The sequence below is a fragment of the Eleutherodactylus coqui genome, chromosome 1 (assembly GCF_035609145.1).
Source record: "Eleutherodactylus coqui strain aEleCoq1 chromosome 1, aEleCoq1.hap1, whole genome shotgun sequence".
NCBI classification, from domain to species: domain Eukaryota; kingdom Metazoa; phylum Chordata; class Amphibia; order Anura; family Eleutherodactylidae; genus Eleutherodactylus; species Eleutherodactylus coqui.
The window spans coordinates 356,979,657-356,995,427 of record NC_089837.1 but is presented as its reverse complement, the minus strand read 5'-3'; the positions used below and the strand labels follow the sequence as shown (position 1 = coordinate 356,995,427).

The 15,771-nt window shown below is 40.5% G+C and overlaps 1 protein-coding gene across 6 annotated transcripts in view; it reads right to left on the bottom strand.

Moving 5' to 3' along the window:
• The window catches only part of EDAR (ectodysplasin A receptor), a 110,096-nt gene that overhangs the window by 47,330 nt on the left and 46,995 nt on the right, over window positions 1–15,771 (bottom strand). For 4 of the 6 annotated variants that reach the window (XM_066577337.1, XM_066577366.1, XM_066577346.1 and 1 more), the window contains exons 1-2: window positions 6,309–6,430; window positions 1,598–1,671 (exon numbers count right to left, since the gene is read on the bottom strand). In XM_066577337.1, the coding sequence (XP_066433434.1) occupies window positions 1,598–1,671; window positions 6,309–6,363 (129 nt within the window). In that variant the 5' untranslated portion in view covers window positions 6,364–6,430. Of the gene's footprint in view, window positions 1–1,597; window positions 1,672–6,308; window positions 6,431–6,868; window positions 6,995–15,771 lie in introns of those variants that run through there. The other 2 variants (XM_066577360.1, XM_066577354.1) reach the window with 2 other exon arrangements.

Sequence of the window (15,771 nt, the reverse complement as noted above, 5' to 3'; positions counted from 1 at the left end):
GGCAGCCCCCCCCCCGACAAATCACTTACCTGGGACGCTTCTCGGGGCTGCTGGGCTGGGCTTCTCCGCTGGGCAGCTCCAGTTTCTGCACCTTCCTCTAACAGAGGAAGGTACAGAATGGCCGCTGCAGCGCGCTCCCGAGCAGTGACAGCTCGTCTGCGCATGCGCAGAAGAGCTGTAGCGGGGAGCACACTGAAGCGGCTCGCGCTGAGCAGAAGACCGGACTGCGCAAGCGCGTCTAAAAAAGCAAGCTGCCAGCGAATTTAGACGGAACCATGGAGACGAGGACGCTAGCAACGGAGCAGGTAAGTGGAATAACTTCTGTATGGCTCATATTTAATGCACAATGTACATTACAAAGTGCATTAATATGGCCATACAGAAGTGTATACCCCAACTTGGTTTCGCGAGACCACCCCTTTAAGAATCCTGCAACCACTTTTATACCTTTATCACACGGATTCAAATTGTGGTCACAAAGAGTAGGAAATCAAGTGGTTGCTACTGTGGTGCCCACGTTGGATAAAACCCACCTGCTTATAATATGTATGGCAGAGGCATAACTTGAAGCTTCTGGGCCCCAATGCAAAACCTGCAACAGAGCCCCAACTATAATGCTTTATTCATAGTACTGGGCTCCCTATATGGAGAGGAGAGGCCTTATGGGCCCGGGTGCAACCGCATTCCCTATAGTTACGTCAGTGGTGTATGGCGCCACCTGACTCTGCCTGACACCAAGCGGGTCTTACACTTTGCCCAGCCGAATGCACATTTTTATGAGAGAGTTGGGAGAAATAACTGCCAGACAAACAAGCGAGTAGGTCAACAGTTATTTTATATGTTTGGGCAGCTGTAGTGTGGCAGCAAGAAGTGAAATTAAAGGGATCGTGCCATGAATAAAACGTATCCACCAGCTTGCTATCTCCAGCAGCCATACTGATATGAATGGAGAGGCAATGTGAATGTGCAACCATCACTATTTTCATTTCAGGATGTGCCAGAGCCCTATTCTCAGGATCTGTGGAAGTATCAGCATTTGGACCCCCACTGATATGAAAGTCATCCCCGATCCTGAGAATATGGGATAACTTTTAATCATTGCACTGCCCCTTCAACACAGATTCTGCAAATAAAAAACTGATCATACTACTGATGCATTCTTTTTTTCAGCTTGACTCTTAAAACAATGTGATATCACGGTGTGCCGCGCTATCTGGGTGGCTGGTTTACACTTTGAATTACTTTACAATGGATTTTGAGACGAAAACGAAAACTTTTTAATGGGTTAAGCTAAGATAACTTTCTGTACCATGCTATCACAAGGAAGCTAAAATTTGCTGCATCTGTATGTGTACAGTGGAGTCGGAGTTATAGGTAATGTCTTATGAAGACGACCCCTCTCCAAATGTCCTATTACAACATATGAATATCATAGATATAGTGTCCTTTATAAATTGAGCAGCTAGTCATGAGTAAAAACAGTCCTTGCTCTCGGCCATGTATTGTAGCTCATTGATTCGAATGAGCCCCATGTAATGCTACTTTTGCTAAAGAAGTGAATATATTTAATCATCTCATAAAAACCTGGTATACTTACCATTATAAATGGGAAAATATGGGTCAATTTTCTGTCACCTTGTTTGCTCATATTACTGCTGCAGTGTGCGGCACCTATAAAGAAAAATAATTTTATTACCCAATATGAAATGAGTTCTTATTTAAAATTTGACATTTATGGTATTTGACAATAAGCATCATTTTTGGAATGCAGCTTAGTGCTGCTGTCTTACGCAGCGCACCCCTTAAATACATGTATTTATTTAACTGACTGGATAAGAGTCAATTGCAATGCTGCAACCAAAATTATTTATACCACAGTGTCCAAGATGATGGGGGTAAAACTGGAGGTAAATCCAAACATTTCCATATTACATTATCCTTCCGAGCTGCCTTTCATGTGGGATCAAGTTGCACTCTGACTATAGTTTGACTTCAACTGACACTTTGTAGAATGATTGGAGATTATCTCTTAATACATATACTTTTCCTTCTTTCTTGCTTTGAGCTATAAAACTAGTTAGGACAGGTAGCTAAGGTAACACTAAGCCGTTCCGTAAGCCAACTTGTTGAAAAGAAATTACTCTCGGATTGACAAAAGGCAAGAGAAGCCAATTTCAAACTTCCTATCAAGATTTTTCTTAGTTTTTTGCTTTAACAGAAATGCAGTTTCCCCTTCATAATAATGTAAATTGTGCACTTATTTGATAGAATCTGTGAAGTGTGTTTAGTCAGGCAAAATGTGTGCATCCACCTTGTTGATTATGTTGAGACAGCGCCAAAGGTGTGTTATTAACAGATATTTGTTTAACCCATGCACCACGCAAAGACAAAAGAAAAATGAATTTGTGCTTCAGTGTTGTGCAAGACTACTAACTATATTCTTCTGATCAGCCCTTAGCAAGTCCTAACAGTGTCAAGTGGTAATATGCATAAAGCATATTGTGTCTCTGACACAGATGTACTTGTGCACGGGGATAATTACAGAGTGTATAGCACTTCCAGAGCACTACTGTTGCTTATGGAATTCACAAGCCAATCACTTGAGGCATTAGTAATATAGTAGCCTGCAGTGGTACACAGGAAATATTCCTCAACAGTATCTGATTGATGTAGATGAAGCAATGTGTGGGATAAAAAGTCAGTTATTTCTATGTAAATCTGCACCATGTAAACCTACACTGAAAGCAAGCTTTTTGCATTAGGACAAAGGCAGGAAGCTGTGGTGAAAAAAAGAACATCCTTAGGGCATAAGGTTAATTCCAGGTGTGTATCATTATTGCCTAAGGGGTAAGTGCTACCCACACGTCTAGCCACGAAAAACGCCTGAACACTCTGCCTGATCCTATGTTCTGATAAGGCTACCACACATTGTAAATAAACGTCCGTTGTAATGAATATACTTCATTATACCATCAGTGAAAGACTACAGGCCGGTTTAGACACAACGATTATCGCTCAAACGTTGAGCGATCTCCTTGCGCTCCAAGCTAAGGATGCAGAAAACAAGCGGGGTGTCCCCACTTGTCTTCTGCATCCAGCTGTTCTTAGCTCGGAGTGTCCGGCTGTTATACAGCTGAACGCTCTGAGTAAAGGATGCAGAAGACAAGAGGGGTATCCCCGCTTGTCTTCTGCATCCAGCTGCTTCCTGCTTGCAGCGCCCGGCTGTTATACAGCCGAGCACTCCGAGCGGGGTATGGGGAACAGAACTGGACTGCTCTGTTCTTCATACCCAGCCTCTCATCAGGGAGCGGGATACAGCTGAAACAATAGTATCAGCTGTATCCTGCTGTGAATCCCTGATCGCTGATCTTTCAGCATGCTGAAAGGTAAGTGATCAGCGACGGCTTAACGAAAACTGCATGATGTCAGTGCAGTTAGACACAACGATTACCGCTCAAAAGATGGCTTTGAGCGATTTTTGAGCAAAAATCATTGCGTCTAAAAGGGTCTTACCTGTATGCCGTTTGTATTGACCATTGACATGACATAGGCACTGATGTACATGCATTGTACCCATCATTTAATTTGTGCCCTGCAAAGTATGGTAACAGCTTTTTCTGATGCTGCCAATCAATGCCTTACCAGTTGGTGCTGCAGGACTTGGTTTGTCCTACAGATTAAATGATGATGCTTGAGGACAAGTTTGGGGGATAAGGAGGAGAATAGAGGAGTCATAAGCATGTGTTGGCAGATGACCTGGACTATTTACAAGACATGACCACCAATAAGCCTCTCTGTCCAATCATTACCACCAATTAAAGCACAATATTTATTAAGTTCATTACCAAGCAGTCACATTTACTTTGGAGACCTGCTGGTAAGTAGCTACCGGGTTTTCAGCATAAGGGCGAGTATTTCCCTGTACAGCTACAGTTACACCAAATAGGGCAGACACTGTCCTCCATTAACCTGTAGAAGGAGTGACTACCTGCATAGGAAGGAGCCCCAACACACTTAGTACCTTGGTAAACCTGCACTACTAAGTGTTATCAATCATCCATGAAATTGTGATGCTCTTTAAAAAAAGAGTTATCCAATTCTTAGATATAGAGGATTTATCCTTAGAAGAGATCATCAATATCAGGTTGTTGGGGTCTGACTCCTGACACTGCTGCTGATCAGCTGTTTGGAGGCTTCCGCTTCTTCTTCAGCCTCTGATGTCATCTCCATCAGTTGCATGGCCTTTCTGCAGCTCAGTCCCATTCAACGGAATGGGATTGAGCTGCAATAAAAGACTCTCAATGGAATGTATGGCAATGTGCCTGTTATGCCATGAAGAGGCCACAGTACTTGCCTGAATGCCATAGCACCTTCAAATAGTAACAGTAATTGGGCCCCATTGATGACCTATCCTATCTCTCCAATTACTTTAATTCTGTGTTAAACTCACTAAGTGGTATAAAATAGTAATAGCCAAATCCTTAAAGGGAACCTGTCACGTCCCCACAGCACCATAAACTAAGTTATGGTGCTCTTAGGGCACGCAGCAGTATGCGTCAGCACCGCAGGGAGCAGGCGAGTATAAAGAATAACTCACTTGGTTCCTTGTCACGACCCCTAATAGCATCATAACTTAGTTTATCATGCTGTAGAGATATGACAGGTTCCCTTTTAGAGGATTGTATAAGATTAGAAACACAAGGTGCCAACTTTATAAGAAAATATCTTTGCTTTTGTCCATGAGGCATGTTTGATAATGTAACTCAGTCCTATTTACCTTAACAGGGTTGAGTTACATTATTCAATGCAGCCCACTAGTGGCGCTGTTTTGGGGGAAAAAATTGACTTTTTAAAAAAGTCTTATACAAGCCAATTTAATATGCCTATGGAACAGTGCATCCTATTATATGTTTAAATTCTGAGTTCTTAGGCTGTAAATAGTCATCTCAAATATATACGTCCCTAGTCTAAAAGGAGATTCCTGTGTTCTCCTGAACCAAATACATGAATTACAGTAGCACCATTATGTGGTTTGCTTGTAATACAGGTATATATATATATATATATATATATATATATATATATATATATATATATATATATATATATATATATATCAAAATAATGCCTTCCTGATTAATGCATTGCTACCTATGAAACTATGTTGAAAAAAAGTAATTATAACATGATTTCATTCATTTGTTAGTTAATAGACAATTATTGCTCAATTGTTGCCTAGTGCATGCCAGCTATAAGTTCACCTGCTTCAAGACTATTCAGTAAGTCTGTGGCCAGCAGGGTGTGTGCAAAATAAAACTACTCTGTGCCTAAGTGCACCCTCCTTTGTGCCTTGGGTTAACTTTCTCAGAACGTTCAACACGAATGTCAAGAATAATAAGAGATCAGAGAATACATACTGCAGGTAAATTGACTTGGCAGGAGATGTCAGTGGGAATATTTATGTTGATCCTTTGAAGAATACTGGCTTTTACCTAAGGTTAAATAAGATCTGGAAACACTTGTGTAGTGCAGGATTAATTGCTTTTATCAATATGAAGGAATAACCCTGAATTGTAAGGCTAGCACATGTGTATGACTTAGAACACATCCATATATACTATATGAAGGTCAAGTTTGGAGATCATATTAGGAAACAATCCCAAATCATATAGTTTTATTGTATGAATGACTCCTTTTGCAAGTGGACGTAGCAGGGATTCTAGGAATTTCCAAACTTGCAGAAGAAATTGTAGAAGGCCTCTTTGTATGACAGCAATGCTTTCCCATAATATGCTGCAGACATAGGCTACCATAAAAGTTGCCAGCTGATTAGTGCAATACAGTAACCTCCAATATTTTATAGGTACGGTATAGAAATGCCAAAATAAAAATTGAACATACCGAACAAGAACTGCTCATACTTCAGACAGGCACGCTCATGATTAAACATATGCGCTGAGTTATTTGCATTCACTCTATAACTTAAGAACTAAATATACTATCTGATTTCCAGTATCAATTCTTCTGGCAGCAAAGGGAGATAAAACAGATTACCATACCTTCCCCGTAGAGTTGCTTGTCAGATCAAAGTGCCTCCCTCCCAGTGCCAACCTGTCAGTCATAAATGCTTACTTCTACATATAAAGCAATGCTGTTTAATCTAGTACATTTTCCCATTACACAAATGATATTCCTATAAAAACATGTTGTGTTATAGCTATTCCATAGATATATCTAGAATATAATGGATACATATACTAACTGACATACATGAAAAATACTCACGAGACCTACCCAAAAATACTTACACAAGCAATTTACAGAGAGAAGACACAAATCCTGGATGAAAGGCAGTGCCGGCATTTATCCAGGCAAGACAGTAGTATTTTGGGGTTTGAGCATAAGCATTTTTTTCCTTTTATTCTCTCTCACTGGTGAGGTGAGGGATCTGGCAGCCCTGCCTCTTTTCCACCCACATAAAAAACTTAGCAATGAAATACACAAAGGTCTTTGAGAAACTGTTACTTAACTAATAGAACCTGCAATTAACCTAGTGTTTAGGAAACCATATGTCCTACACTATTAGGAAGTATTGCTCTAGGCTGAGAGGCTGCTATAGTGGCAAAATCATTACAACCTACAGAAGCTTTAGAAAGAGTCTGCCCTACTTTACAGAACGATTTCATATAGAAGTTTACTACTCAGCATAATCCTCAAAGTTAGTGATTATATACATCTGCCACTATCAAATCAAGGTAGACCACTAGCATCAAGTAAGAACAGTGTGAAAAAAAAGTGCCACAATGTACCAATACACAAATATTTAATAGGAAAGAGAAGAAAAAGCACCAATGAGGCAAGTACTTACTCTGCAGTAGAAGAAAGGACAGTGCCCAATTGGTAGACGTTGTGGTAAGATAGATACGGACGTGAGTAACATTCTGGCACTGGTAAGTTTAGAAAAGTGAGCTCAAACCACTCCATTTATAGTCACTCACACACTATCATTGCGCAAATAGACTTGCATGACAAGCCAATCAGTTTATAGCACCACACAAAGACCATATGGTCATAGGAGCTTAATACATGACAGCAACAGGAGACGGCATGAGATTGAGAGAGCAAAATGAAGACGTGGGAGATATGAAGCTTCAAGGACTTTGTTTCATGCTATAGTGAACTAACAAATGACAACATGAAAGTCAAATACTCCAAGGGTGCAACATCTTTAAACTTCCATTAGAATGACTGGCACTTTTACTATTAACTCTCATCATATGGGACCGGATTTGTTGCCTTTTAAAGGGACTGAAGTTCCAAGTGAATCTTATGTTATGTGAGATATAGTTTTATATCACTACAGTGTATAGAAGATATAAACTTTATACTGTGTTCACTTTGCTTTGCATGAGCAAATGTTTTCAATTTTGATCATACAATGAAATTCAAGGTGTTCGCACTCCAGTTACACTATAGTTATAGCTTTCTCCATTGTTTTATTACGCCGCCATTTTCCTTTTAATAAAACAAGTTTCATAAAACTACAAGCTGTCACAAGCGTTTTATTAACATTTTAGTAATACAATTATCTTTTAATTCTTTCCAGAGCCATCGTTAACCCCACTGCTAATTCACTGCAAAGCCCCTTTAACTCCAAGACCAGGGCTAGATTCCAACTTTAGCATTCCCAGCACAACTTTTACCTGCTTGAGCCACACATAGAAGTGTATGGGAAATGTTGTGCATTAGAACTACAACTGCCTTGCAAAATGCAACATCTGCACATGTCCTACATATAAAGTATATGTCAATACATTCCTATGAATACACAAAAATATCACCAATGGAACAATCTAGCCCTGACCTATTAATAAAAGAAAACATACACAGAAAAAGACAGGTACAGTAAGAATAATACAATATGGCGCAATGCACTGTCACATATCACCAGTTCCACAAAAAAATTATACACCATATACTAGTTAGGCTTACCATAAAGCCTCCAGTTGTCAAAAGATTGGAAAGAAGGACATTGCTATCTTTACCAACTTTGGACTTTGCTACGAAATTTCTGTTAATAGAGTTCTTAGTTGAGCAAGAAAAGAACAATATGGTCCTTTCATAATGAAGTGCCAACATGTTGAATGATCCTGGGTAAGGTTTGTATCTAGGCCTTCGCCAGACTCTTCCTGGTTGCAGTCTGGAAGAAGATGGAATATCCAATATGCCTGGTGGTCTCTGCCACAGTAAGTCTAACAAAGTTCGCGCCTGCGATGCTCCTGCCCGTGACGCCTCTTCACCAGCAGCTGACTGCTCTACATTGTACTACAAAGATCACAGCTAATGAATTATACTCATATAACCCACAAACATCAAAAATGTCCCTGACAGTACCTTCCACACACCAGCATCAAGGGTCTGCCAATTCTAAGCCGCTCGGCTAAGTTTTTAACCATACAAGGGAAATTCTGAAGCACAATCCCTGCAGTACTAATAATTAAATTGTTGGTGTTTAGTATCAATTTACAGCGGTCAAGTAAGGACTATTAGGAAAAGAAAATAATTATAAAGCACAGGTATTGTAAACTGAGGGATATCTGAGTGGACTTAAAACAAGTGTTCCCGCAAGATTAGCAAAAAGGGTTTCCTTTTCTCCAAAACAGAGCCACTTCTGTCATAGCCTATGTCTGGTACCCCTTCTCACCATCGTTCATGTGAGTGGATTTGAACTGCAATATCAGAGAAAACCCATGGATACAAATGAGGCTGTATGTAACAAAAAGAAGATCCTTTATTTGGTTTGACGGCAGTTGGTTCAAGATTTCTTGTCCTTTAATAAGTTTGTCCAAGGAAAAACTCATCCAGGCAAACATTACGTCCAAGATTTTCTTGTCCTTTCATAAAATCTGCTCAGTGTGGCTCTAGCCTTACTGCACCTGTGCCTGCTATTTTGCCTGCTATAGTGGGGACACATTGGCAGTGGGGGACATCGGGGAGGGATCCCCTTAAGCGTTTCATCTCCCCTCACATAAAGTATCAATGGCGAGATGTCAAATGTCTTAGTGGACGAGGAAAGCAATTGGACGAAATGTGGATTGGATGAAAGAAATTGGACGAAATGTCCTAGTAGACGAGGAAAGCAAGGGACAGAATCTATGGATTGGATGAGATCTGAATTGGATGACATGCTCTGAAACCCTTATTTTAATACCATACAGTCCCTTTCTGCACAAGTCATGCTCACAAGTGTACGTGATGTTGAGATACGAGCTACTGTTTGCAGGGTTATTGTAATAAAGGTCTACCCCGGTTGTCCTCACACCGGAAGAACTCACAATGAATAAAAGAAACTAGCGACCAATGAATTTCCTTTCCTGAGTATCCAAGTAGTGTATTTTAAGTATCAAGGTGTTTAAAATAGTCTTTTTTCACTCTTCAGAAACACTATGCTTCTTAGAAACAGAAAGAAACCCACTGATGTCTATTTTGTTTCATCAGGAACACATGAAACAGCTTTCTGTTGCACCGTCAACATACAGCAGACCACATTTCAGCTTCCTGAACCCCTATGAATATGACTTGGGGGAAGTGACAGACTGGGGTTGGGTGTAGTCAAACCTGAATTTCCAGATTAGACTATGGGTGAATGTAGAATTATATAATTTCACCCAAGATGTTCCTAAAACAGTTTTTATGAATGGAAAGTCCCTCGAGAAAAGAACCAATCACAGCAGATGACTGTGGGAGTGGAAGTGAGCAATGCATCGTAATTTTACTAGATTGTAACTGTGATTTAACTATTCTTTCACCCTCTGCAGTATATTGTTAGCAGATTTACTGTGAAGTTATCGACACAGAAAATATAAAAATACAGAAATGGGTTTTGGCTGTAAAGGTCAATAGTGTGTTAAGAAAAAACTGACAAATCCTGGACTGGGAATATTGTGTGAATGATGTCTCTGGGAGGCATAATATATCTGGAGGAATATAAGATTTTATGACCAGATAAAGCGAGCTTGTAAATTGAATGGCTCTACTCACATGCTATAAAACGCATATATGGCAGATGTTAGGATGCGCTAGGGACCTCAGAATTTGAAGCCATTGTCATTGCTCATTTACTGAATTCTATTAATTGAATTTTTCCTTAGAGCAAGCAGCTAGGGACGAGCTCATTGAAGTGACGCTAATAGAATTGAAGAAATGAGTGTTGTATGTTTGCATAGAAAGAATTAACATGAAAATAACTCTACCCATTCAAAGTCCTTCCACACAAACCAATGGAGAGGTAGTAAGTTATCTCATATGGCCCAAACAAGCGTAGGCTACACTAAAGAAAAACGTGAAGATTCATTCAGACTCTATTTAATTAAAAAGGCGTGTGTGACTTGCATCGGAATTTCAGATTTGAGAATATATAATACAGAATTCTTTGAATCACAGGTGGATGTAGGTGAAATAATGCTGGGTAGCCAATGACATGCCAGAGCCATAGACTGGGCATGTGGTTGTAACTTTGGTCAGAGCAACAGCAGATACTTCTTTCAAATATTGGTGTTTTCATACAATTTGACATCCCGTTAATGCCCACTATATAAGGCACTTGTAACTACACTATAGGAAAATATTCACCTTTTACCTATAGCACATACCCATATGACTGTAAATATATGTCTCGGTGCATCATTGTTGCTCACCTCTAGGGGTTGCGGTCTGATGCCGCCGTCTGTCACATGGTGCATGGCACTCCTCTGTCGCCCCCGCTCCCAGGTCTCTGTCTGTAGGGATTGCATGAGTTCTCACTCCTCTTTTAAAGAGCCATCACATGCTCCCGTTTCCCAACAATCACCAGCCATCATCTGCTATATAAAGCTTTGACCCCAATAGAGGATATCTAAGAAATTGGTCTTATAGTCATGGTGACAAAGCCCTGGTTAGTTTTTTTCCTGGTTCTGACCTCTTGCATATTTTTTGACCATTCCGATTTCTGTGCTCCCTGACCTCAGCTTTCTATCTAGGACTCTGCTATTGTTTGCTGCCAGTCCTGACTTCAGCTTGTCTCCTCTATGCCCCTGTTCATACCTACAGGTACTGTGCCCGATCAAGTGCAATGTCAGCAGCCACACAACTAGGCCTATCCGTGTGTGTAATGGCTTGGGGACCTCGCAGCAATGCAGGTATGCCATTTGGAGGCATTAAGCATAAAAATTGGGGTTCTGCAGGTTCTGCCACCTTAAACAGCCCAAAGCCAAAACGGTATGTGGCAAGGTGGAGCCAAATCTGTGCCAGACAATACATCTGTCAAGGTTAGCCTATGTGCTCCACTTTCTTTCTGCTACTCATACAAGGGACTCGGAGGCCGCTTACATTTTGCGTCATTTGATTGACAGTTACAGATAGCAGGAATAAATCAAGGCAGGATGGGCATTACACAGGATAATGGCAGGATGGGCATTACACAGGACAATGGCAGGATGGGCATTACACAGGATAATGGCAGGATGGGCATTACACAGGACAATGGCAGCAAACATGTTATTTGGAATGTGGTATCTGTTATTACATAGGTCCCATGTTGTGTATCACTGAAGATAGGCTTTTAATTCAACCCTATGTTATAGCATATGAACAGACGTATACAAATGCACTGAATGCAGCACACAACTAATTTTAGTTGCTCTGTTGATTCTCAGTCCATCATGGATAAGCAAAGTAACAGCTCCTACAGTTGAAAACTGTTAACTCAATAAATAGCAGCGAGTAATTGTAGGAATTAATGGAGTGTGTGGATTAGGTTTTTCATAAAAAAATGAATGAAAGTCATTATGTGAACAGATGTGCGGATGTGCAATTTCCATATCGCACTATAAATGATTCTATGTCAATTACCCTGTAAAATGAGCCTTTGTTCACCTTTGTAGGAGTCTTTGCAGACGTGATCATTATTACTATGACCCAGGTGGGCATGTCTGGAAATGCTTTAACTGTAAACGTATAACTTAAAAAAGAGAGAGCTTGTCAACCCACTCGCACCGTGGTAGCAACTTGCTTTATCTGCCACTCTGGATGCCATTCATGGATTATCTGTACATCACTTAGAACAAAGATTGTATAGTTTAGTTGCTTGACTTCAGTTAACAGAACACATTTATGCCAGTTGCATAATCAATGCTACATGTGACGTGTCTGTATGAAAGTAGCTTTTCCTACAAATTTCTAGACGTTTCGCAGTATACTGTTGAATGAGACATTTTACTGAAATATGTGAATAAAGGTGTTTATGCCAACTGCTGGAGAAAAGAAGCAAATTTTGTTCATGACATTTTCTAGCTAATATTTGTAACTTTTTACTTCTCTTGCCCCTTTATATATATATATATATATATATATATACAAACTGTGTTGTCCTTATTACAATTAGTAACAGGTCATTAAATTGTCTTTACATCACAACAGTGGCAGACATACGAAGAGTGATACATACTATGTTACTATGTAAATGTGCCATGCGGTGCCTAAATATTTCTACAATTCAGTGACAAATAATGGTACAATAGTATCAATGGTGGTGGGTACAGGGAAATTGTCCCTTTTGTATATGCTATAATCCAGCCCTGCTGATAAAGATAGAGCATTTCTCCATACCACACTTCATTTTCTTGCTTCATTCGAGGAGCAGGGAAGGAGAATCCCCTAGTTGAATGGTTTTGTCTTATGATGGAGCCGAACAGCCTTGAATGGACTCCATTGACTATAATGCGGTCCGTTCGGTTTCCGCTCAGCTGCTTGGCTGTTTGCTGGAAGAAAAAGTGCTTTTGTGCCTGAACCTCCAACCAGAGGTTCCAACACAGATGTGAAAACAACCTTACATCTTCTTTCTTTGATACTGTGATTGAAGATGAATATTTTTTCAGATGTTGACAGCATAGCTTGTGTTGATGTGTAACATGACTGGACAGTGTTCCGGCCAAACCGCAGGACTTTGCGCAAACAAAGAAGGAATGCCAGGGTTACACAAAAACAGTTCTCTTTAATAGCAGATAATGGACCTTCAACAGAACAAAATGTTCCATTGAACATACATGGAACGCTCTACTAGGTGTCTCTGCTTGTTGCGCTTCCCACTAGGCGTACATTCTGGGATGTTCATGGACATCACTGTTTCCCTGCTTATTGGATTTAGTACTTTTCAGTGGCCACAGGCACAATGCTTCCGAAATCCACAGCTTACTAACTGGCCCAGAAAATATACACAATGTTAGAATTATGTTTTCCCAAAAAACTTGCTGTGGAAATCTTGCGGAATTTCCGTGCGGTCCTACTGCGGACATTGCGCGAGATTTCCATCCCTTGGGAACGCGGCCTAAAGCATAACTACAAGAAACAAGCCCTAATGTTATGTTTTTGTTTTTTTAAGCAGGGATGAAACAACGAAAGAACCAAATGGTTGGAAAGGGGTTAACCGTATTTAATATCACACAAACAATGTATATAAGCAGAGGTGTAACTAGGAGCCCTTGGGCCCCGATGCAAAATCAGTAACAGGGCCCCATATCTACCATGTGCCATTTAAAGATACTGATGTCTTGGTATGTAACAGGGGTACATACCAGTTACATCCTGGTCCCGGTAGTGACTGCTGTCTCTGCACCCCCCATAGTTACGCCCCACACAACGCATATACTGGAGGTTTCAAGTAAATTGCACAACAATTCATGGAAATAGTTCACATCATCACTCACCTCTAACTTACATCTGCTGTCTGACTTTGATTTTGGGCAGTTTTTATCTTGTCAACAGAAATATAATTTCTCTTGACTATATCCAGGTTTACAATTCTGAACAAGGAAGAGTACTATACGTAAGAACACAAGCACTGAGTTTAGATTATAACAAATTTGCGAACAGAGATCAGGTAATATTTGCATGTAGCTATACAAAGGGTCCCCACAATGAATTTCATGCGTTGGCCCTGGGTAGCCCAATTTTGACACTGAATTCTAGTGTCTGGGTGACCACAAACTGGAAACATAAAAATACAGAAAAAGAGGATTTCCATCTAATGTGCCTTACTCTATCACTGTATATATTTCTGTTGATATCCCCATACATTGAAGAATGTGTTAAGATTTAAAGTAAAGTGTTAAGGATGTGTGTATATTCATGCCCCATTCATCCTTTACTAAAGCAAAACAGATAATGTGTTTTTCCAACAAGAGTCCAATTTTACAGACTTCAAAGGCAAAACTTCAGAATTTACCTTTCCTTTAGTAATAACAGCTCTCAAGTAGGAACATGTTGTCTTTCATCAGCGTTGTCATGCATGTTATACCTTAAGACGTGTGTCAGTGACTTCTAGTGGGAAAACATGTAATTACATCTACCATATTTTAACACACTAAGCTTTGTCACAACAAAATATGCTTCACAGACGTCTAACCAGACAAGGGCACGTTAGACAACTCATCTGATTCCATTATAACTTCAATCCTGAGTCTCAAGTATCATTCACATCCATGTAGATGCATGGCACATGAAGAGCAGATAAACCAAGCATGGACTGAAATTGTTACTCAAGAAAATTTATGGATTTCTTGTTGGCTTTTATAACTGGAGTTTATTCAGATGCCCAGAGTTTGGTACAATTTAGGCACTTCTTGACGTTTGGGCAATTCCGTCTATTCTTACATGTATAAATCTTCAGTTCTTTTATTATTTGTGCTGATGCTGATACCTAGTAATTAGAGATAAGCAAGCATACTCGCTAAGGCAAACTACTCGAGCGAGTAGTGCCTTATGCGAGTACCTGCCCGCTCGTCTCAAAAGATTCGGGTGGCGGCGGGGGGTGGGGAGCAGCGGGGGAGAGTGGGGAGGAAAGGTGGGGAGATCTCTCTCTCACTCTCTCCCCCCTGCTTAATCCCGCAACTCACCGCTCTTCCCCGCCGGCACCTGAATCTTTAGAGACGAGCGGGCAGGTTCTCGCATAAGGCACTACTCGCTCGAGTAGTTTGCCTTGGCGAGTGTGCTCGCTCATCTCTACTAGTGATGCATCATGGACGGTGGTGTCATGTGCTGTTTATACATGAGAAGCTATAATACTAAATTGTTGTGATTCTGGGCTGTTCTAAAGTTCAGTTGTAGATTGCTACAGTTTTAAAAAGGAATTTGTCAGGTAATATACATAGAACGATTACAGCATTAGGAATACCTACTCAGTAACAGGTTGGTCCAGCATATCTCAAACATATTCAACAGGGTTACAGTCCAGTTAGTTTGGTGGCCAAGGGAGTGTGAAGAATTCATTGTCATGTTTCTCTGGCCTGTTGAGCCCCAATGGTGCACCCATGGGACACAGCTTTATGCTGTTTACGCCAGATGTGGACACGACCATCCATATGGTTCATCTTGCCACTCCAGATGACCTTCTGTCATGTGTCCAAAATCTAATCTCATCTTTTCTGGGCTCATGTGAGGCAACTAAACCCTAGCTGATGCAAGGTACGCTGCATGGTCATTGTGGAAATTTGTATAATTTCCCTGCTGTTGTACTGCTGGTTTAGTTGGTCCACTGTGGCATGTCATTGCTGAGATACCAGACGTGACATCCAACACTCGCCTCAAGGATCAACCACACGTGGCCTACCACTATATGATCTTCTGTCAGATGTCTGTCCATGGTTCAACTAGTCTATGTACTGTCTTGATAGCATGGTTCAGGAACAGACAATAAGTGTGACTGTTTCAAAAATACTGGCACCATACCTCCGGGCA